The 23,268-nt window shown below is 63.2% G+C and overlaps 1 protein-coding gene across 1 annotated transcript in view; it reads right to left on the bottom strand.

Moving 5' to 3' along the window:
• Nucleotides 1-10,839: 10,839 nt before the first annotated feature.
• Nucleotides 10,840-23,268, bottom strand: part of AGAP3 (ArfGAP with GTPase domain, ankyrin repeat and PH domain 3) — a 190,427-nt gene continuing 177,998 nt past the window's right edge. The window contains exons 14-18 of the mRNA XM_067535720.1: nucleotides 14,422-14,576; nucleotides 13,856-13,946; nucleotides 13,234-13,456; nucleotides 11,823-12,078; nucleotides 10,840-11,444 (exon numbers count right to left, since the gene is read on the bottom strand). Of these exons, the coding sequence (XP_067391821.1) occupies nucleotides 11,217-11,444; nucleotides 11,823-12,078; nucleotides 13,234-13,456; nucleotides 13,856-13,946; nucleotides 14,422-14,576 (953 nt within the window). The 3' untranslated portion in view covers nucleotides 10,840-11,216. The remainder of the gene's footprint in view (nucleotides 11,445-11,822; nucleotides 12,079-13,233; nucleotides 13,457-13,855; nucleotides 13,947-14,421; nucleotides 14,577-23,268) is intronic.

The raw sequence follows: 23,268 nt of genomic DNA, 5'->3' as shown, positions 1-23,268 counted from the left end.
CAGTGCACCCAGTACAGCCGGGGTCACACGAGGGCTGGTCTGACCCCCCTGGTTCCTGACCTGAGGCGGTAACAGCAGTATGACAAGTGGGTGGAGAACAGCGTTCTGAACAGCACTTTACAGCCTGTGGCCCAGGACTGCAGGGGATGCGACTGACGGGGGCTAAAAGCTGCTTTAGGGGACCAGCAATGCCTGGGGCAGGGAGTGTGGGCGTGGCCATGCTAATGAGATGGTGTCATGGCTGTGGTTACGATAACACGTTGATGTCACAGATTCATGTATTTTAGGGCCAGCAGAGACATTACACCTGTCTACCCTGACCTCCTGCATAGCCCAGGTAAGAGCCCCTCACCAGTGATTCCTGCACCCAGACCATCAGTCCGCTTGAGCTGGAGTGGGCCTGTGAGCGCGAGAGAGATGCTCAGCTCTGATTGAAGCGACAGAACCCACGCCATCCCCGGTCAGCTGGTCCAGTGGTTAAGTCTCACTGTGAAAAATTGGTGCCTGTTTCTACTCTGACTTTGTCTAACGTCAGCTTGCAACCCCTGGATGCCATTCTGCCTTTTCCTCCACCTGCTGTCAGAAATCTCCTTCCATGCAGGTACTTGTAGACTGGGAAAATTCACTTCTGAGCCTCCTCGCAGCTAAACTAAATAGCGGGAGCTTCTTTTGTCTCTCCCCATAAGGCAGGTTTTCCAGACTGTGACTCATCCTTGTAGCACCTTCCTGAACCCCTTCCAATATTCTACATCGGGTTTGGATGTGCGTATCCCAGAGCACGGCACGGCACCCACTCACAGTTTCACTAATGCCACATTCAGCCATAACACCCCCTTCCTCCTCCTACTTACTAGTCCCTGATTACATGGCCAAGGGGGTGTGTTGATCTCTGAGCAACAGTGACATACCAGCAACTCCTGTTCAGTTGGTTTCTACCATGACCCCTAGGTCCTTTCCAGTGCTGCTGCATTCCAGGACAGCATCCGGCAGTTTGTAAGAGTCACCTTTGGTCCTAGATGCATTTGCATTTGGCAAGATTAAAGCCCACGTTATTCAAACAAGCTTCCCTTGTTAGGAAAGAGATCGATAGTAAGGCAGAAAACATCAGATTGCCTCCTTATAAATCCATGGTACGCCCCCATCTTGAACACTGCGTGCCGATCTGGTCGCCCCATCTCAACAAAGATAGATTGGAATTGGAAAAGGTACCAAAAAGGACAACAGAAATGATGAGGGGTAAGGAACAGCCTCCACATGAGGACAGATTAATAAAACTGGGACTTTTCAGCTAAGAAAACAGATGACTAAGGGGGGATATGATAGAGATCTATAAAAATCATGACTGGGGTGGAGAAAGTGACTAAGGAAGTGTTATTTACTCTTTCTCATAACACGAGAACTAGGGGGTCACCAAATGAAATTAATAGGCAGCAGGTTTACAATGAACAAAAGGAAGTATTTCTTCACACAATGCACAGACAACCTGTGGAACTCCTTGTCAGAGGATGTTGTGAAGGTCAAGACTATAATGGGGTTAAAAAAAGAACTAGATAAATTCATGGATTTATGACTTCATGGACTTCACTTTAGCAAAGCTTTGGTATAGTCTCCCACAGTATTCTTATCAGCAAGTTACAGAAGTATGGGTTGGATGAATAGACTATAAGATGGATAGAAAGCTGGCTAGAGCATCGGGCTCAATGGGTAGTGATCAATGGCTCCATGTCTAGCTGGCAGCCGGTCACAAGCTGAGAGTGTCCCAGGGGTCAGTCCTGGGGCTGGTTTTGTTCAACATCTTTATTAATGATCTAGAGGATGGGGTGGATCGCACCCTCAGCAAGTTTGCAGATGACACTAAGCTGGGGGGAGTGGTAGATACCCTGGAAGGTAGGGATAGGATACAGAAGGACCTAAACAAACTGGAGAATTGGGCCAAAAGAAATCTAATGAGGTTCAACCAGGACAAGTGCAGAGAAGAATCCCATGCACAGCTACAGACTGGAGACCAACGAGCTGGGCAGCAGTTCTGCAGAAAAGGACCTGGGGGCTACAGTGGACAGGAAGCTGGATATGAGTCAGCAGTGTGCCCTGGTTGCCAAGAAGGCTAATAGCATATTGGGCTGCATTAGTAGGAGCATTGCCAGCAGATCGCGGGAAGTGATTATTCCCCTCTGTTCGGCATTGGTGATGCCGCATTTGGAGTATTGTGTCCAGTTTTGGGCCCCCCACTACAAAAAGGATGTGGAGAAGTTGGAGAGAGTCCAGTGGAGGGCAACAAAAATGATGAGGGGGCTGGAGCACAAGACTTATGAGGAGAGGCTGAGGGAACTGGGCTTGTTTAGTCTGCAGAAGAGAATGAGGGGGGATTTGATAGCAGCCTTCAACTACCTGAAAGGGGGTTCCAGGGAGGATGGAGCTAGGCTGTTCTCGGTGACGGCAGATGACAGAACAAGGAGCAATGGTCTCAAGTTGCAGTTGGGGAGGTCTAGGTTGGATATTAGGAAAAACGTTTTCCCTAGGAGGGTGGTGAAGCACTGGAATGGGTTACCTAGGGAGGTGGTGGAATCTCCATCTTTTAAGGGCTGGCTTGACAAAGCCCTGGCTGGGATGGTTTAGCTGAGGTTAGTCCTGCTGTGAGCAGGGGTTGGACTAGATACCTCCTGAGGTCCCTGCCAACCCTGATCTTCTAGGATGCTCTGGTTCTATGGAGGACAGGCCCATCGATGGCTATTAGCCAGTGAGGCAGGGGTTGCTGTTTGCCAGAGGCTGGGAAAGGGCAGTGGGAGGGAGTCACTTGCGGATCCTGTCCTGTTCATTCCCTCTGAACCGCCTGCCTGGCCGTTCTCGGCAGACAGGATCCTGGCTAGATGGCCCATTGATCGGACCCAGGGTGGCCTTTCTTAAGCAAGGAAGCGAAGTTGGTCTGTAGAACTGACCCATCCCCATCACTACTGACCGGCCTGGCACGCTCCGTGTCAGCTGCGCTGTGACCAGCAATGAGTTTATATTTCCTTGCAGCTCATTGATTAGCTGGGCCCAGGACTGGAGCCTGTGGGAGCGAACGGGCATGTGACAATTACAAAGCCATTTCGCCATCAAACAGCTTTTAGCCCCTCTCCTGTGGGCTGCCCTCGGAGCTAACCCAACACCTCCCAGAGCCTACGGCCAGGCCGGACTGGGACCAGCAGAGCTGCATCAGCTGAGGGCAGATCAGTTTCCCTGCCCACTGACAGCTGTGCTGGCACAGGCGCCTCCTGCAGAGCGGTTACAGCAGCAGGTCTGGACGGATAAACCTGGCTGTTCTGACAGCGCTGGGCGAGGGGCCCTGCCGACGTGAGGGGAGGGTGTGTTGCTCTCTGCAGCGTGGAGAAGAGTCTGTCTCCGTGGGAGTGGCTGCCTGGGGCTCACGGGGGAGTAGGGGGGCTGCGGGCCCAGAGGTCCAGTCTAAAGGGGCGGTAAAACTGCGTGGCTCACGCTGGAGCAGGGGGTCGGGCCCAGTGAAGGGGCCTCCCAGAGAGTGTTCCAAAGCCGGGGCCGTAGCCTCGATCCTGTGAGTCTGTGACAACCTCGATAGCTCCTGGACTGAGTACGGGGGTGCGGATCACAGGGTCAGCCTGGTTCACAGGCAGTGAGGTAGGCATCAGTATCGCCCCCGTCCTTGCCCCTCTGCGTCTCCTGGTGCGTCTGCTGTTCTTCCTCACGCTGGTGCTGCTTCTCCAGGCAGCTCACCCCTTCTGTGAGCCTCCAGCCGCTGTTGTTCTAACTGAAGAGCCCCCACTTTAGTTCTATCAGTGGGGAGCCCCCTTGCTAGACGGGGAACCGGGTCGTGAGGATGCCCTGCTGCTGCCGCTGTCATGCTCGGACCCTCTTGGTCCCCCACCTGGGTCTGTCAGCGACACTGCGCCCAGGGCGGGAGGCCAGACAGCGCAGCGCTCAGCCTAGTGCAGACCATGCTGGGACGTGTTCAGTGCAGCCATGCATTGTGGTAACTGGCAATCAGGCAGCAGGAGGTGAACGCGGGGCAGGCAAAGCCGGACAGGCTCCTTGGCCTGCGGCTGTGCGACCCGCCGTCCCGCATACTGTACCCACAGTTAACGAGAGCCGATCACTGGGTGTCAGCCAGCCAAAGCCAGCCAGCCCTGGGGGATTACAGCAGTGACCTCGCCCTGCAACAGGGCCAGCCAGCAGACACTCACACTGCAATGGGGCAGATTTCCTGCCGGGCCGGGTAATGCCATGCCATCAGCGCTAGGCACGTACCGGGATCGTCTGAGGGTCAGCCCGGCTGGACCAACAGGAGCTAGCTAAGCAAAGCCAAGGAGCACCCAGAATGACAGAGAGCACCTGTGCAGCTGGAACAGCCTCGGTAGCAGTAGTAGGCTGTTATCCCCTGTGTGCACCACCACTGGAGGGGGATCATGACACACAGCACCAGAGTGTGACATGCCCAGTCACTGACGGTGCGACACTAGTCAGGGCCTAGTGCGGACAGTTCTCTAAAAACGTCTGCTCAGTGCAGTGGCAGGCAAAAAAACCAACCATGTCGGGAACCGTTAGGAACGAGATAGAAGCTAAGACAGAAAATATCACAATGCCTCTATATAAATCCATGGGACGCCCGCACCGTGAATGCTGCGTGCAGATCTGGTCACTCCAGCTCAACAATGAGATATTAAAATTGGAACAAATACAGGGGTTAAGATTTGGGGGGCGGGAGGGGGTCTATAAAATCATGGCGTGGAGCAAGTGACTAGGAAAGTGTTAATAACCTGATGCCTAACTCAAGAACCGCAGAGCACCAATCAAATTAATAGGCCACAAGTTTAAAACAACCACAAGCAAGTTTCTTCACACAGTCAACCTGTGGAACTCCTTGCCAGGGGATGTTGTGAAGGCCAGAAGTGAAAGGGATTTAAAAAAGAACACTACGTTCATGGAGGGTGGGGCCATCAATGGCCACTAGCCAAGATGTGCAGGGAGGCAGCCTCATGCTCTGGGTGTCCCTCGATAATTGCCCTGTTCCAGCCATTCCCGCTGACGCACCTGGCTCCAGCCCCTGCCAGAGACAGGTCCCTGGGCTAGATGGCTCATGGGTCTGACCCAGTGTCACAGATCCGCAGGTCCAGGGCTCTGGAACAGCCTGTGGGAGGACCGTTTCAGTGTGTCAGCCGCCTCAGAGTCACACTCTCACTGGGTCAGCCCCTTGGCTTCACCACTTCCTGGAACCCAACCGTGGAGCTGTCGGCACCCCGGCTTCACGCCATGAGCTCCCCTCAGTGAGCCCACATGGGCTGGACACCGGCGGGAGACGTGTACACCCAAAAGGAGCAATACCCCCCTTCCTGACCCCGCAGGGACGCTCAGCCGCGCGGTAACAGCAGTGGGGTTACTGGGCGTGTGGAACACAGAGAACAGCGCGTTCCAGCAAAGTCCAGCTGGGCCAGGCCAGAGTCCAGCTCTCTCTCTGACCCCTTCCTAGTCCCAGTCCTGGAGCTTTGCCTGCTTCCAGCCGCCCACACTTCACAGCCCCTCCTCAGGCCTCGCTTGTTCCCGGGCAAACATTGTCCCCTGGCCGCCACCTTGTTCTCCAGCTGGTCGCTCGGCCTGGCTTCCTGGTAGGGGGCTCGGCCATCCGTGGTTGCTAGGTGCCAGAAATCTGGGCAATTGGCGTGACCGTTTTTCCCTGGGGTGCGCCGTGGGTTTGGGGCCCAGGCCCCAGGCAATGCGCGTCAGTCACAGCTGGGTCGCTGAAAACCCTTCCGCCCACTTAGTTAACCATGCAGCACATAGGGGAAACTGAGGCGCCCCAGCAAAGATTGCAGAGCCTGCCCACACCAGCACAGCCAGTCTGCCGGGCTCATGTCCCTCAGGCCGCACAGCGGGACCCTGGACAGACTCACCCACCTCCAGCTGTTTGCTTTGTGGGGCAGGGCATGGCGCGTCCCCTCAGGAAATTCCCACACACTCAATAATGGTCACAGGCGCCCGCCCCCTGCACAGGCCCCTCCTGCAGCCAGTCATTTCCGGGCTCACCCGCCTCCCAGTCTCCCCCCCCCCCCTGCACAAGGCTCTGGGCTCGCCTGGTCCCACCCCGGCTGCGGGGGGCTATAGGCAGGGGGAAAAGGAGCGTCAGCACCTTGGTGAGCCAAGGTGGGCCTGGAATGGGCCTGGCGGCGCTGGGGGCGGGGGTGAGATGGGCACCGAGCGCCCGGGGCTGCTGGGCGGGCAGCAGGGATGCAGGGTGCTGGGGTGGAAAGCGGACGGTGGGGCTAGGGTCAGATGGGACGGGAGGGTAGCAGGCTGCTGGGATGAGACTGTGGGGCTGGACAGGAGAGTGTAGGGCTGGGTGCGTGAGTGTGGGGCTAGGGCCGGAGCCAATGGGCACGGTGCCAAGGTCAGGCTGGGTCAGGTGGGCCTGGGATGAAGTAGGTGGCTGGGGCTGGGCCAGGGATGATGTATGGGGCCAGGGCTGGGATGATGTATGGGGCCAGGGCTGGGCCGGGGATGATGTATGGGGGCAGAGTTGGGCCGGGGCTAGGCAAGGGATGATGTATGGGGCCAGGGCTGGGCCGGGATTGATGTATGGGACCAGGGCTGGGCCAGGGGCTGGGATGATGTATGAGGCCAGGGCTGGGCCGGGGCTAGACTAGGGATGATGTATGGGGCCAGGGCTGGGCCGGGATTGATGTATGGGGCCAGGGCTGGGCCGGGGCTGGGCCGGGGCTGATGTATGGGGCCAGGGCTGGGCCGGGATTGATGTATGGGACCAGGGCTGGGCCAGGGGCTGGGATGATGTATGGGGCCAGGGCTGGGCCGGGGCTAGACTGGGGATGATGTATGGGGCCAGGCTGGCCGGCCGGGTGGCGCTGGGGCCAGGCCGGGGATGAGGTATAGGGCTGGGCCAGGCAGGGCTGACGTGTGGGGCCGAGTCGGGCTGAAGTACGGGGTGGGGCCCAGCCAGGCGGGCGTGGGGCCGGGCTGGGATGATGGATGGGCAGACGTATGAGATCGCACAAGATAAACAAGCGGGAATTTCATCAGCGCCCATCATGGCTTTAATTTGGCTGCCTAATGAGTCAGATCCAGCCGCGCAGATAAAAGTTGTCAGAGCCGGAGCCCTAATGAATTTCTTGCCACTTGTAATCAAGGCAGCTTGTCGGGGGGGATGATTAATGGGTCCCCAGAGAAGCTGCCGTCCCTCCGCTTCCCCTGCGCCAAGGCAGCCGCCAGGAACTGCGCGAACCCGCCCCGGGCCCAGCGCAGCGCAGAGCCAGCCTGGGCCGGGCCACCGGGATCCAGCAGCATGGTGGGGGGCAGAGCAGGCGCGAAGGGGGGCAGGGAGGGATGGGGGGGCAGGAAAGAAGAGAGAGGAGGGCTAGCAGTGGGGGGGAGGGAGGGGGCAGGAGCAGAGGGAAGGGGGCAAGGAGAGTGAGGGGGGAGGGCAGGGAGAGCAGTGGGGGGCGGGGAAGGGATAGTGGGGGGGGAGGAAGGGGGCAGGAGCAGAGGGGAGGAAGAGCGGGGGAGGGGGAAGAAGAGCCGGGGGAGGGAGGGGGCGGACTGAGGTATAGTGCTGCCCATTCAATGCCCCCCCAACTAGTGCTCAGTAGGGTCAGGGGCTCCCTAGCCCCCCCCCCTCGGTTGCCCCAGCCCCCCCTGTGGGTGCCCGAGGCGGCTGGCGAGGGGCGGTGTGTGCCCGTGAGCACCCTGGGCTCCACCCCAGAGCAGGGCGCACGGGGACAGCCCAGGCTGGTGGAGAGTCTTGGAAATCTGCTCGGAGCCAGTTGGTTTCTGGCTCGTCCTCACAGCCCCCGCGTGGGCCCCAGGGCCTGGGGCAGGGCAGCCTGGGACTCTCTGGGGTGTGGGGCGGCTGCTCAGTGCCCGCCCTGATGGCTGTGGCTGCTCCAGGGCGGGTGAGCCGGGCCCTGGGGAGCCGGGCCAGGCGTCTGAGAGCGACAGGCTGGGTGCGCATGGCCCCTCCTGGCGTGGCGCGCTCATGGTGCTCACAGCTCAGACCCAGCGCGGTGGCAGCGCTGACCTGGCCGCCAGGGTGCCCAGCGCCAGCCCCGCCCAGCCCACAGGCCCCACAGCACCCCCTGGCACCAGCATCCCTTGCCTGGCCGCAGGCTGCAGCGCCTCCCCTGGAGCCGAGCCTGCCACTCAGTCCTGCGCCCTCCACCTCGAGGGCCTGCGGGGCCCACTCAGCCGCGGTGAGCCACCGGCACCCAGCTGCGCAGCTCCTGCCAGGCCTCTGTGCGTGGCAAAGGGGTCCAGGCCCGTGTCAGGCTGGGCCAGCTCCCCTGAGGCCGCCGCTCCGCTGGTCGTGACCCCCCCAAGCCAGCTGGGCTTCTCTGGGCCCAGCAGGACCCAGGCGCCCAAGGAGGATGGGCCCAAGGCCGTGGGGAGCTCCGGGGCGAGCTGGGAGGGCGCAGGGTGGAGGCGGCTAAGGGCTGTGGCAGGCGCTCACATGCCGTGGTGCTGATGGGCAGCCCAGGGTTACCGGAGACAGACCCGCAGCTGCTGTCTGAGCCCCACATATTTGCCCTCACCCATCACTGCTCCTTGGGCAGCCCCGGCCGTCCCATGTGGCACCTCCTGTCCGCACTAGCAGCTGGCAAGGCCCCGTGCGCTGCCGGGGCAATGGGCAGGCCGGGGCAGTGCCCAGTGCTGCCCTTTGCTATGGGCTGTGGGCACCGCTGCTGCCCTCAATAGCGCCTCTCGCAGGCAGAAACACGGCGACGCAGCTCCTCGGGGGCCCAGCGGGAGGCAGCGTGGAGCCTGGTCTGCATTTTAAAGTTGGGTTCCCGGCTTGGGGGCGAGTCTGAAGGACAAACCCACTGGTCCCCCTTCGCCGCTTGCTCCAGAAACTCCTCCCCGGGCTGCGAGCAGTGACACGGTACAAAAGCACGGACAGCCACAGGACGCTGGACTGGCGAGCTGCCGGCTGGGCGCTGCCGTACCCGGGCGCTCTGCAATGCCTGAGGCAGCCTGGCAGAGGCCCCTGCTCTGCGGCCAGCACTGCCCAGCTCTCTGCCAAGGCAGCGGCAGCCTGGCTGCACCCACCGGGCTACACTTGTGCTAGCAGCGTGCAGTGAGCGCTGCCAGAGCAGCTGGGCGACGGTTCAGCCCAGCCTCTGCCCCTTTCCTGGCTGCGGGGCTGCTCCGGGGCCACTGGTTCTACCCTCCTTGCTGCAAACTCAGGCCCAGCTGTGAGGCTGCCTCCTCCCCACGTGTCCCGTGGGCCCCGCCTGGAGCACAGCTCTGGCTGGCTAGCAGCTCCCCGTGGCTCAGCTCCTACCCCGGCCCGGCGCGCCTCGCTCCCGGCACCACACCGGATTTGACTAGCCGCACCCGCCTTTACCCAGGGCCACTCGCTGGCTGCTGCGGGCAGCACTGGCCTTTCCAGCCTCCGGGGTGCTTGGGTGGCTCAGCTGATGCCTGCCCCTGCCTTAGCTGGCCTCTCCAGGCCCAGGTCAGGGTGTCATGAATCCCCTGGGCTCGCTGCTGCGCCGGGCGCAGGCTCCCTCGGAGATGGCTGCTCCTGTGCCCCATGGGCCCAGCCCCAGCCCCTTGTGCCCGCACCAGGGCACCGTCCTGGCCTGGCGCCAGGCGTTTGCACCCTGGGATCAGGGAAAGGCCATAGCCTGATTGCAGCTGGCCTGCTGGACAAAGCCAGGCCACGGCACTTGCAGGTCTAACGCCTCTGCTGGCAGGAAGCACGTGGCTGGCCATGCCCCATGCCCTGGCCTGGCGCCCCCGGGCCAGGCAGCTCCCTGGCTGCAGGCCGTGCTGAATGTCCGGGCAGCTGGCACAGAAAGGCTAGGCTGGCAGGCGTGGGAGCTTTATTGGCCGCTATCTCCGTGGCTGCAGGTCACACACACAGGGCAACTCCTGATAAAGAACCAGTATTTACAGCGCATCCATATAAATATTTCCAATGTACATTTTATACACGTGCGGCGGAGCCAGCCCACGAGCTGTGGCCACAATCTGGGGGCCCAGCATGTGGCTGCCGGCTTGGAGCAGGCCGGCAGATTGCCCCGGGCAGGGCAGCAGGAGGGGGCACGGATCCCCAGGTGCAGCCACTGCGTATGGCTTTGGGGAAGGACAGTGACTCTACGGGGACGGACACAGCCAGCCAGGAAGTGCCCAGAGCGGGTCGATCCCTCTCCTCGCCTGCTCGCAAAGAAGGGCCGCAGCTGCCCAGGAGAGCTGTTCCCTGCGCAGGCAGAGGCAGAGGAGGCAGCCGGCCTGCAGCATGGAGGGGCTGTGCTCCCCGTGACGCCAGCATGCATGCAGCCCCCCGAGCCCGGCACCCCGTATGGGGCATGTGTGGGGGTGGGGCACAGGAACCGCCTCCCCATACCAAGTGTGTGTGTGTGTGTGTGCGTGCGTGTGTGTGTGTGGGGGGGGGGCCCACAGGAACGGCCTCCCCGTACCAAGTGTGGGGTGGGGGGCCACAGGAACTGCCTCTCTGCACAGGGGTGTGTGGGGGGCACAAGAACTGCCTCCCTGTACCAAGTGTGCATGTGTGTGTGTGTGGGGGGGGGGGGGGGGGCCCACAGGAACGGCCTCCCCGTACCAAGTGGGCGGGTGTGTGTGTGCGTGCGTGCGTGTGAGGGGGGCCCACAGGAACGGCCTCCCCGTACCAAGTGTGCGTGTGTGTGTGCGTGCGTGCGTGCGTGTGCGTGTGTGTGTGGGGTGGGGGGCCACAGGAACTGCCTCCCTGTACCAAGTGTGCGTGTGTGTGTGTGCGTGTGTGTGTGTGGGGGGGGCCCACAGGAACTGCCTCCCTGTACCAAGTGTGCGTGTGTGTGTGCGTGTGTGTGTGGGGGGCCCACAGGAACGGCCTCCCTGTACCAAGTGTGGGGTGGGGGGCCACAGGAACTGCCTCTCTGCACAGGGGTGTGTGGGGGACACAAGAACTGCCTCCCCGTACCAAGTGTGTGTGTGTGTGTGTGGGGCACAGGAACTGCCTCTCAGTACAGGGTGAGTGGTGCCCAGGAGGGCAGACCCGTCTGCCGTGCGGGCACCAGGGGGCACAGAGCGACTCGGCCGGGCTGTGGTTTTGCTCCTGTGAGACCCCGTGCAGGGCAGGGCAGGGCAAGGCGAGCTCCTCCCCCGAGTCAGCAGCAGCGTCCGTCCGTCCGTCCGTCTGGTGGAACCGGGAGACTCCCGCCGTCTCGTGGCTCTGAGTGGGGGCGGGCCCGGCGGGGCGGCTAGAGGGCGCTGGGGCCGGGGCCCGGCGGGGTGGGCGAGGTCGAGCCGGAGTTGTTGTTGCTGTTGGCGTTGCGGCGGGACAGGCTGGGGGTCAGCGCACTGGCGGAGCTGTCGCTCGGGCATCCGTGCTGCAGGAGGATGTCGACACACTCCTGGCTGCCGGCTCGCCGGGCGTATGCCAGGGGCGTCAGTCCACGGGCATCCCGGCTCGTCACATCCACCCCGTACTGTGCAGGGAGAGAGCACACCGGCTCAGCGCCGGGCCGGGCCGTGCGGCTGCCAGCAGGATGGCCACACAGCGTGGCGCAGGGAGCCAGGGAGCAGGGCTGGCAGAAAGGGCTGCCCCAGCTGGGGCTGCACGAACAGTGGCGGTCGTGGGACTTACCAAGGGGCAGGACCTGGTGCCGGGAATCAACAGCGGAAGGGGGCAGGAGCTCAGCACACGGGAGATCGGCAGGGAGTGGGGAACAGGAGCAGGGCAAGGGCAGCGGCGGGGGGGATCAGAGGGAGGCGGGGGCCCGGGAGCTGTGGAAGGGGGAGGGCAGCGGGGGGGGGGGGCCCCAGGAGCTGGGGAAGGGGGGCCAACAAGGGGGGCCTCTCCTTACCCAGATGAGCAGCTGTGTGAAGACCACGTTTGCCATGGCACTGGAGAGGTGCAGCGCCGTGCGCCCGTCCCCGTCCCCGTAGGTCTCGTTCACCTCCTCCTTGGTGCCGTGGGCCAGCAGCGTCACCACCAGGCGCAGGTCGTCCTCCACCACGGCCCGCAGCAGCTGCTGCCCCAGGGGCACGTCCGAGTGCGGCAGCGCCGCCAGGAACAGCTTCTGCTCGTACTTGGCCCGGATCCAGCGCTCCTTCTCCTCCCTGCCAGGGAGCGTTGCGAGGGGACCAGTGTCAGGGGCACATGCATGGCAGGGCCGCGCGTGCCCCATAACCCAGCACTTGTGCCAGACGCGCGTGCCCCCTCCTGGCATTCCAGCCCCACGCCCAGCCCGGCACTCGTGTCCCAAGTGCTCCCCTCTGCACGGGCGGCACGTGACTCCTGCTCTGGGGAGGCACCGGTGCCCGGACGGTGGCCCTGCCCCCTGCTCTGCCCCCTCGGGGGAGGGAGCGAAGAGGTGCAAGCAGCGGGCAGGGGGCCCCGGGGAGCAGAGGCCAAGCGGGAGCGTCCGGCAGCAGCTGTGAGCCTCCCCAACCACCTCTGTCCCTCATGCCCGTCACCCCTCGCACTAGTGCACCCCCAGAACTCACGCCCCTCACTTACACTCCCTAGAACTCGTGCCCTGTGCACGGCCCCTCCACTTGTGCTGTGTGCACCTCCCTGGCGCTTGTGCTTTGGGGGTACCCCTGCGGCACTCATGCCCCCCACCCCAGCACGCGTGGCCTGTGCGCCCCTCCTCCTCCCAGCTCTTGTGCCCCCTGCGCCCCCCAGCCCGGCACTCGTGCCCCGTGTGTGCACATGCACCCTCCTGTTCTCCTGCCCCTCCGGCTGGCGCAGTCTCAGGGGGCGGGTGGGCCTCGGCCGGCGGCAGGGAAAGGTTAGCCGCGGTGCGGGGCTGCCCAGCGCCACAGGAGGCAGCGTTATCGCGGCTGCCGTGGCGCCTGGTGCAGACAAAGACGGAGCCGCCGTCCCATCCCGCCGGGGCTCTGGGCCCGGCCAGATCGATGCGCGCCGGGCGCCCGCTATCTGCTCCCATTCTATCCATCTGCATCTGGCAGGCGGCGACCAAGCCCCCGCGCGGCGCATGCTCGCTGCCGCTGCCCCCTGACCTGCTCTTAGCCGCTGATAAGGCTGCAGAATGGGCTCTTGTCTCGCTGACTGACAGGAGAGACGCTCCGATAGGGACAGACAAGGCCTGAAAGGGACGGGACGCACCCCTGAGACCCGCATGCATGGGGCTGGCAAGCTGTCGTCGTTAACCCCTTCCGCGCCGCAGCCAGCCGGCGCTTGGGCGGCCATGGCGCCTGCCAACCAGACCCCCCTGCCCTGGGCTCCTGTCACCCTTCGCTGCCCCTCACCGGCTGCTCTCGGGGCTTGGCTTGTGGTAGCCCTGGACCGCCCCTTCCCACACGGCGTTGGCCAGCGCGTTGCCGATGGCTGTCATGACCATGATGAGCTCGCCGGGCCAGTCGTCCAGGTCCAGGGAGCGCACACGGGACAGGTGGGTGCCCAGGTTCCGGTGGATGCCGGAGCACTCGATGCACATCAGGGAGCCAAGGTTCAGACTCGCCCAGTCAGGGTCTGGAGGGGAGCAGGGGGCAAGGGGAGTTAGCGGAGGCCCCAGGGACCCACAAGCCCTCCCCCAACTCCCAGGGGCACTAGCCCTGCCGGGACCCACACATCTCCCCCCCCCACCCTCAGAAGCACCAGCTCTGCAGCGACCCATAAGCCCATATCCTCAGCCCCACAGGGACCCACATGTTCTCCCCACCCCAAACTCACAGAAGCACCAGCCCCGCAGGGATCCAGGCACCCCACTTTTTGCCTCCCTTGGGCAGTATGTGTTCATGGGGAAGTGAGGCCCCTGGGAAGGGGGGGAGGGTGCTGTGGGGCACAGATTCTCCTCCCCAGGGGCAGGGCGATCTTGTGGGGCACAGATCCTCCTCCCTAGGGGCAGGGCAGGAGGGTCCCATCACTCACTGGGCACGTCGCAGTCCACACAGAAGCTGTTCCCACGCGCCGTGCGGACCGTCTGCAGGGCCAGTGCGTCGCTCTGGCTGCCCAGCCGAGCCTGAAACGGGAAGCGCAAAACCCAGCTCGTTGGGGGCTGACTGTCCCACCGCTGTCCCTGAGACCTGCCTGCCAGGCAGCTGCCAGGGCCATGCTCTGACGGGCACCAGAGAGGCAGATCGCACTGGGGGGTATGAAGGGTCCCCAGGAACTGGCCTAGGCAGGGCCACAGTGGGCCAGGCGCTGACTGGGTGGGTCTGGCATTGACCCAGGTGGGGCGGGGGCACAGTGGGGCAGGAGCCAGCCCAGGGACAGGGTGATGCTGGGGGTGCAGGCGCTAGTGGGTGGGGGTAGAGGATGCAGCCTCCCCCCCGCCCAGGAGCTGGCCCGCATGGGGCTGAGTGGAGCAGGAGCTGGCGTGGGGGTGATGTGAGGCTGGCGCCAGCCTAGGTGAGGTGGGAATGTAGTGGGGCAGGTGTCGGGGTGGGGGGCACCGTGGGGCAGATGCCAGCCTGGATACGGTGGGGGGCCCCCACCTTGTTTTTGCTACTCTCGCAGCCCTGGAGGCTGGCCAGGATCTGGCTCTCGATGGCCTGGACCCACAGCTCCCGCTCCTCGCTCGTCGAGGCCTCAAAGAGCCACGTCTGCCCCGTCAGAGACACGATGATGAACTCAAACGACTCGTCTTGTTCTGGAAGAGAAGGGAGGGGTCACTGCGCCCGCACGGGGGGGGGTGGGGGATGGGGTCCCTGCGCCCGCACGGGGGTGCAGAGGATGGGGGCACGGGGTGGCACGGGGGTGCAGAGGATGGGGGACAGGGCGGCACAGGGGTGTGGGGGATGGGGTCACAGGGGGTGTGGGGGATGGGGTCTCTGCGCCCGCACGGGGGTGCAGAGGACGGGGGCACGGGGTGGCACGGGGGTGTGGGGGATGGGGTCACAGGGGGTGTGGGGGATGGGGTCCCTGCGCCCGCACGGGGGTGCAGAGGATGGGGTCACAGGGGGTGTGGGGGATGGGGTCACGGGGCGGCACAGCAGTGGGGGGCTGCCATCTCCTGGCAGGCGGCTGGCAGCTGGCCCCGTGCACAGCCCAGCCCCTCACCCAGGCGGTGGCCCAAGTGCACCGTGAGGCCGTGCGGAGCGAGCCCCTCGTGCGGGTGCTGCCCCCCTTGGACAGAAGACGCCTCCACCCCAGTGCGGCCGGGCCATTCCCACAGCCCTGCCCTGGCTCCTGCCCTGCCTCCCCGCTGGCTGGAACGGGCCAGGGACGGACAAAGGCGGCAGGGACGTGGCTGGGGAGCTTTGCACGAGGAGAGCGGCTCAGACCCAGGCTGGCACTCGCCCCCCCTCCTCCCCCCGAGATCAGCCCGTGCACAGGGAGAGCTCGTGCCTTGCTGTGGGGCCTGCCTCGTTTGGGGGGAGCTGGGGCCAGCCTGGGCCCAGGGCGGGTTTGCAGCTGGGCCAGGCCTGCGGGCGCTGCGGGGCAGGCTGGGAGTGGGGCCCATGTTCTCTGAGGAGAGCAGCACCTAGCTCTGAGCCCAGCTGCCACAGCAACTCAGCCGGCAGCAAGCACTGGGCCCCCAAGGGGCTGCCAGGGTGGGCCCGAGAGACCCCGAGCCCCCCAGAGAGAGGGATGGGATGGGCCGGGGGGGCTACGCGGGGTGTCCGTGGCGGGTGGGTGGAGGGCGGGGCTACGCGGGGTGTCCGTGGCGGGTGGGTGGAGGGCGGGGGGACCCTGCTCAGGGAGTCCGTGGTGCTGGGGGTGGGGTTATCCCCACAGGGCACGGAGCACAGGGGTGCCTGGGAGCACCGGGGGGGGGGATTCGTGTACCCCGAGTTCACACGTGTCCCATCTCTGCACGAGGACACCAGCGTTTACCTTTTATTGCCCAACTTCTGCACTTAGTGCAGCAAATGACTTAACTAAGCGGGGCCTGAACGGAATGACTAATAAACGTTATGTCACAGCACACGCTTCAGCTCATAGCAAAATGATTTGTAATTACCTAATTAGCGTTATGCAAATAACACCCTCATCTCCATAATGTGCCTTCCCAGCTCTCTATTAAAAGCAGGGAGCCAACGGCACAGCTCCGCAGACAGCACGGAGGTTGAGGGGCCAGGCCCGGAGGGGCCAGGGCTCTGCTACCGCTGGCCTAGAAGGGATGCTCGTCCCTGGCCTTTGCTCTGTGGCTCAGTCCCCGGCCCCCGGCCCTGAGGGCTGCAGCGCAGAGGCGGCTCTCCCAAAGGGGGACACAGACCCCTGAGAAACCAGCGGTGCAGAACACCCCAGGGAGCACCAGAGAGGGAGGGGCAAGGTCCCCACGGGGCAGCTGTGCAGCCATCCTAGGCACGAGGGGCAGGAGCTCTGGGGAGCCCCTCGTCAGCTCCGGCCCGGGGAGGAGGCAGTGGCGGCAGCGTGGCAGGGGCTGGTCCGAACAGTCCATGGTCTCTCCATAGACGGGCTCCGGCTTAGTTCAGAAACCCGCCAGCTGCTGTGCAGCCTGCCGCAGAACCAGCCCGTTTAGCACTGCCTGAGCCCCGCTGAGAGCAATGCAAAGTGAGGGTAGACGCCAGCGCCGGCGCGGCGCCGCACTGCCCCGCCCCGCCCCAGGGGCAGGAGAAGGGGACCGGGCGTGTAATGGCGAGGGTAGGAGATGCTCCTGGACCATCAGCCCAGCTGCTGCTGCCCTGGGGAGGTCTGGGCCAGGAGAGCTTGGAGCTGGTCTGTGCTGGCCAGCGGAGACACGTGCGCAGCTATGCACCAGCTGGGGCCTGCTCCAGCCGCTCTGGTCTGCCAGGTATCAGGCCAAGGCCAAGGGTGGCATCAGTGACACCAGGACCCCTGGCCAGCGTCCCCACTCCCCTCGGCAGACAGAGCTCCCTGCCCCGTGCCCGTCTGCACTGGGGTAACAGCAGCCAGAGGCAGAGCCAGACAAGGCCGATCAGACACACGCCCGCCCACGCCCAGGGCTCCGTGAGGGACTCCCTCTGAGGACCCCTCGCCCCCCCCGGCTGTGCCACGGGCCAGGGCCATTTCCCTCCGGCTCCTCCCACGGGCCTGGCCAAGCCAGCTGTGCTCTGGGGCTGCAGCCAGCTCTGGCAGGGACAGAGTCAGGTCTTCGGCTCCAGGCTGCGGCACCAGACGGTGCCTGCCCGCTCAGCTGGCTCCACGTTGCCAGGCCCCGGCTCCCAGTCTGGCCCCTCCCCGGGGAAAGCGCCATGTGCTGGCCCCAGGGGGCTAGCGGCTCCTGCTTCTAAGGGGGAGACGTTCTTGCTGGGGAGACTCCCAGGAGAGGAAGTGGTTCCCCCCAGCCATGACATGACGCACGAGTGTAGCGCTTCCGGCCAGAGCAGAGGGGCTGGTCAGGCCCAGGGCAGCGCAGCGCAGGGCAGAGCAGAGCAGAGCTCCCGCAGCCCAGCAGCAGAGGAGAGAACTGGGCAAGAACCAGCCGGGCGTGGCCGGCCTCTGTCTCCCCGCAGCGGGAGAATGCAGAGCAGATCCAGAGCTCAGCCAGCACCGCCCCACTCCTCCTGCCCTGCCACGGGCCGGCCCTCGCCTAGGAGAAGCCCTCCACACCCGAGACTCCTGGGGCTGGCCCCATGGCCACACCTCTCTGGGCCCAGCCCCCCTTGCCACACACCACAGGGTCCTGCCCTGGGGCTGCCCCGAAGGCAGGTGGGATCCTGGCCCATCCCGAGGGCCCTTTGGTAACTTAATCAAGAGCTGAACCGCAGGCGCCTGCCTCGCAGCCGCTGGGCGTGAACCGGGGGGGAGAGCCCAGGCAAGAGCCAGAGGGAGCGTGGGGAGGGCCTGCCACGCGACAGCGCCCCACAGCCTGTTCTCCCCGCCCTGGCCTCCACTCTGCCGGTGCCCCCCAGCCCCGACCCATAGCCCCGTCCCCCCGCCCTGGCCACTGCTCTGCCAGTGCCCCCCAGCCCCGACCCAGAGCCCCCTGCTCTGCCGGTACCCCCCAGCCCTGACCCATAGCCTCCTGCCCCGCCACCCTGGCCTCTGCTCTGCCAGTGCCCCCCAGCCCCGACCCATAGCCCCCTACTCTGCCGGTACCCCCCAGCCCTGACCCATAGCCTCCTGTCCCCCCGCCCTGGCCACTGCTCTGCCAGTGCTCCCCAGCCCCGACCCATAGCCCCCTGCTCTGCCGGTACCCCCAGCCCTGACCCATAGCCCCCTGCCCCCCTGCCCTGTCCTCCGCTCTGCCGGTGCCCCCCAGCCCCGACCCATAGACTCCTGCTCTGAGTTCCGCTCTGCCAATACCCCCCAACCCGACCCATAGTCTCCTCCTCCCCATGCTCTGCTCTGCCCATGCTCCCCAACCCTGAATAGCCCCCCACTCCCACTACCCTGGGCTCCATTCTGCCAGTACCCCCCAACCCAACCCATAGTCTCCTGCTCTCTGAGCTCTGCTCCCCCCAACTCTGACCCATAGCCCCCCTGCTCTTTCACCCAAACTCTGCTACTGCCCCACAATCCCGACCCACAGTCCCCCCGCCTATGTCAGCTCCTGGCTCCTCTCAGCTCTGCCACCACCCCTCAGTCCTGATGCATAGCCCCCACGTTTCCAGCCCTCGGCTCCCCCCAGCTCTGCCGGTGCCCCTCAGTCCCGACCCCAGCTGGCTGGGGCACAGGCTGCCCCGGGTACGGCGCATGCGGCCCATCACAGGGCCAGAGAGGGGCTAGAGGGAGTCTATTACGCCTGCTCCATTAGAATTAGTGGGCAGTGGAAATGAACCAGCCAATTCTCTGCCTCTTGATGATTTTTTGATGATGTTTTAAAGACTGAGAGCTGTGGAGAGCTGCCGAGCAGAGTGTGGCGGGAACCTGCCATTGTTAATGTGCATTAACCCCGTGACCCAGCTCCAACGCACCCAGCAACAAGTGCTGCAGACGAGAGTGAAATTAGCAAGGGCAGGAGATGGGCACAGGCGGCACCTGCAATTAAGGCGCACTCCTGTGGATACTGCCAGTGCTGGGGAGCTCGCATGGGGGTGGGGGGGGAGATGGAGCCCCTCCTCCCCCCAGGAGCCGGCATGGGGACAGGGGAGTCAGCCCCCGCTGCCAGGGAGGGTGCAGTCAGGCAGCACACAGCTCCCTTCCCGTGGCAGGGAAGCCCAGCTTCCAGATTGCCCTGGGGCTGGGCAGAGGAGGACTCAGCCGCAGGATGGATCTAGCTCATGTGGCAGCAGCAGGAGATGCTGGTGCCTGACTAAGCTTCCGGGACCCCCAGGCTTCCTGTCAGCCGTGGGAGCCACAGCTGGGAATGGCCGTGCTGGCCCTCCAAGGGGCCATGGGAAGGAGGGGGCCAGCTCTGGGCTGGCGGGGGCAGGAGCGAGGATTCACAATAGGGAGCTGCTGCTTTTCCAGATGGACTGGGCCTGGGGTAAGAACAGCCAACGGTCCAGCTAAGCCCGTGCCCTGCCTTCCGACAGTGGCCAATGCCAGGTGCTTCAGAGAGTGCCGGGCCACGCAGCCCAGCGCCCTGACAGCCGAGATGCGTGAGCCCAACATGGAGAGCTCTCCCTCCACCCGGCCATGTCCGTAAGCCCAGAGTAAAGTGGCTAGGGCAGGGGCTGCCTGGGCAAGCTACGCTGCAGCAACTGTGGGCGTGAGAACAGAGCGCCCCCTCCCACAGCAGAAAGGGCACTGCGCCGCGGCCAGCGTGCAGGTGTGCAAGGGACCCTGGGTGAGAGGGTCAGGAGAGCATCCTCTATTCTGGACTGCAGGGGCAGCACGCCCAGCATGCAGGCACGACCGTCCCTCTGCATGCAGGGTAACAACTCTCACAGCAGATGGGGCATGGATACTTCTGGGGGCACGGGGTGGCATCCCCCAAAGCCTGCTGCGCACAGGGCCCTCTGGGGGCATGGGGCAGAACCCTGCAAAGCATGCTGGGCATAAGGCCCTGTGGGGTGGCACCTCCCAAAACACGCTGGCCATGGGGTACCTCTGGGTGCACAGGGCAGCACCCCCCAAAGCGCGCTGGGCACAGGGCCCTCTGGCGGTGCGCAGTGGCATTCCCCAAAGCAACACGTCTAGCAAAGGAGTGGAGCCTACAGCGAACAACCCAGAAGAATAATGAACTGGAGCTTCACACCCAGATCATGTTCTGCCTCTTGGAGCAGACTCCTCTTCTGAAATAAGAACAGAAGAACGGCCACACTGGGTCAGACCAATGGTCCATCTAGCCGTATTCTGTCTTCCAACAGTGGCCAATGCCAGGTGCTTCAGAGGGAATGAACAGAACAGGCCATCAGCAAGTGATCCATCCCGTCGCCCATCCCCAGCCTCTAGCAAACACAAGCCAGGGACACTTCAGAGCATGGTTTTGCATCCCTGCCCATCCTGGCTAATAGCATCGATGGACCTATCCTCCATAAACTCATCTAATTATTTTCTAAACCCCGTTAGAGTCTTGGCCTTCACAGCATCCTCTGGCAAGGAGTTCCACAGGTTGACTGTGCGTTGTGTGAAGAAATACTTCCTTTTGTTTGTTTTAAACCTCCTGCCTACTAATTTCTTTTGGTGACCCCTAGTTCTTGTTATGAGAAAGAGTAAATGACACTTCCTTATTTACTTTCTCCCCACCAGACACGATTTTATAAACCTCTGTCATATCCCAGCACAGATCTCTGGGGACACACCACTATTTACCTCTCTCCATTCTGAAAACCGACTATTTCTTCCTACCCTGGGTTTCCTGTCTTTTAACCAGTCACTGATCCAGGAGAAGATCTCCCCTCCCATCCCATGACAGCTCACTGTGATAAAGAGTCTTTGGTGAGGGACCTTGTCAAAGGTGTTCTGACAATCTAAGCACACTGTATCCACTGGGTCACCCTGAGTCCACACACTTGTTCACCCCTGCAAAGAATTCTAGTGGATTGGTGAGGCCTGCTCCTGCCTGTCCTCTCCTCCCCCCCCTTGAGCTGACACCCCCTCCACCTCACTCGTTCCCTCCTCTTCCAGAAACCCCCAACTCACCCTGCCTGTGGCTCACACTGTCCTGGCCTGGGGGTGCCCATCTGAATGGGTCACGGTCCTAATGGTGCAGTAGGAAGGAGAGGAAGCGCAACGACATGGGGCTGCACATAGGGCATGTGCTGCCGGGGTCATGGCTGGCAGCAGGGGGAGCAGGCGCTGTCTCCTGGCCCATTGGTCAGGCAGTGCGTTCTTGCCCAGCTGAGCCTGAACTGCAGCCTGTGTCCCACCAAGATCCAGGGGCAGAGGCAGGCCCGGTGGCTGGGGACTGGCAGGAGGCCGTGGGGTGCTTGTTTGCAAGCTGCCACTGTACCATGATGAGGTGTTTGGGATATCAACAAATTAGCAGGCGCGGGGAAGAGAAGGATGCAGGCGCCATTCGTAAATGTCAGCTCGCTGCCTCCTCATTTTGCAGATCATTAAACCCAATATTCTAACCTGCATTAGTGCAACGGGACCAGGCCCCTCCGCAGAGACAAGCCTCTGGGAGACACAGAAAAAAGCATGGCCATGGAGACATCCACTGCGCTTCCCGCCACCCCAGGCACAGGGGCACCAGTGGCACCCCCCACCTGCCAGCCGGCAGATCCCCCACCAGCCAGACCCCCACAGACCCCGTCGGCTCCTGCCTGTAGGGAGTTACACGATGAGGGTGGGTGTGCAGGGAGGTGGTGCCGAGAGGCACACAGTGGGGGGCCTGCACAGGGACGGTGGGTCATACCAATGGGGGTGCAGTGAGGGGGCAGGGGCCGGGGCTTGTACCATGGGTCACATAGTGAGGGGATGGGGGCATGCACAGGGGATGAAGGGGTCATACTGAGAAGCAGACAGTGGGGTTGGGTGGGGGCGTGTACAGGGCAGGCAGGGGGACGGTGCACAGGGGTGTGAAGGGTGAGGGGAGCTGTTCTGGGGTGCACACACTGGAGGACTGTGGGGCACGTAGAGGGTGGGGGCAGTACTGTGGGGCACACAGTGATGGGGCATGTATGGAGTAAGGGGGCTGTACCAAGGGGCACACAGGAGGGGCAGGTGGAGGAGGAGTGCAGCACGGGGGTGGGAAGCTGGGGCCCGGCTGCCTGCCTTCGAAGGACGGAGCGTGTGGGCCCGTGGTGAACGGGAGGGACTCGGTGGTGCTGAGTTAAGAGGCTCTGGGGAAGGGGAACGTGTGGGTGACAGTGTCTGTGTGGGGCAGACAGGAGCTGAGCGCTAGCAGCTGTAATCCCTGGCAATTTGGTAAATGCAGATCAGAGGAGTATTTCCAGCCAGCAGAGATGGGCGCTCCCGACAGCCCCTGACAGTCTGCATTAATCACGCACGTCGCCCCAACACAACTCTTTACTGGCCATCAATTTCCCGTGGGTTTTAAAACTAAAAAACAAAGACAAAAGCGCGGCGTTTGGCCGCTGCTGAGAAGCACATTACGGGGCTGTCAGCTTCTCGCCATGCACCCTGCATCACTCTTTAAGCACATGAGAAGTTCATTATCCCTGGAGCTCCGGCAGCCACGGGGATGCTGGGCTAGGGAGCGTCGCAAAGGTGCCTCCTGCCAACACACACACCTCGCAAGCTCACCACGCTCCTCCTGGCTGCCAGAGAGAAGCCAAAGGCCGTTAGCAGTAGGGGAAGCCCAGGGCTTTCTTCAGACAGGCTGGGGCTGCGGGCAGGGCTCTGACCTGGCAGCTCCCTGCCTGCTCCGTTCGAGGAGTTTGGTGCTGCAGGCTGGCACGCGGGGGTGCTCTCTCACTGGCCAGCACTGCAGGGCGGCAATGCTCCCCAGAGCCCGCTTTCCCGGTGCTCCGTCAGCCCCACGCCATGCTCGCTACGTCTGCGCCGTAGCCGGCAGCCTGGTGGCACGCTGGCCGTAGTTTGCGGATGCTCCCTAGCAGCCTGACATGATGCTCTCTTTAACATGCGACCATGTAAAAAGCAACAGCTCGTTTGATTTATGATACTTCAGAACAACTAAGATTCAATTGCTCCACACGTCCGCAGCTCTGATTACCTCCTAAATGAGATAAACTGATGGCAATTTATCCCCAGACCTCCCCAGCTTTCCCAGGATGCTAACCTGAGACACTCGCACCAGCAATGGGGACAGACATGCAGGGCAGGGGCCGTGCCAGCGAATCCAGCTGGAGCGTGTGTGCACTCGCAGGGCAGGGAGAGGGGCAGGATGGAGCAGGGGGCTGGATACCGGGGCAGCAGTAACTGGAGGAGGAGGGAGAAGGAAATAGACTCCCGGTGTCCCTGCAGGTGTATCATTTGCCCTGATGCGAGTGACTTTCTGCAGGGAAAGCCACGCGCTTGAGCAGGCAGCACTGTGAGTGTCCCGCGTTGCCCAAAGAACCCAGGCGGCAGCTGGGCAGAACTGTCGGCAGACTCGCGTC

Source organism: Emydura macquarii, unplaced genomic scaffold, assembly GCF_026122565.2.
Source record: "Emydura macquarii macquarii isolate MOO-44397 ecotype Brisbane River unplaced genomic scaffold, CSIRO-AGI_Emac_v2 contig_3511, whole genome shotgun sequence".
NCBI lineage: Eukaryota > Metazoa > Chordata > Testudines > Chelidae > Emydura > Emydura macquarii.
The sequence above is the reverse complement of the archived record's forward strand: the minus strand, read 5'-3'. Positions and strand labels throughout refer to the sequence as shown.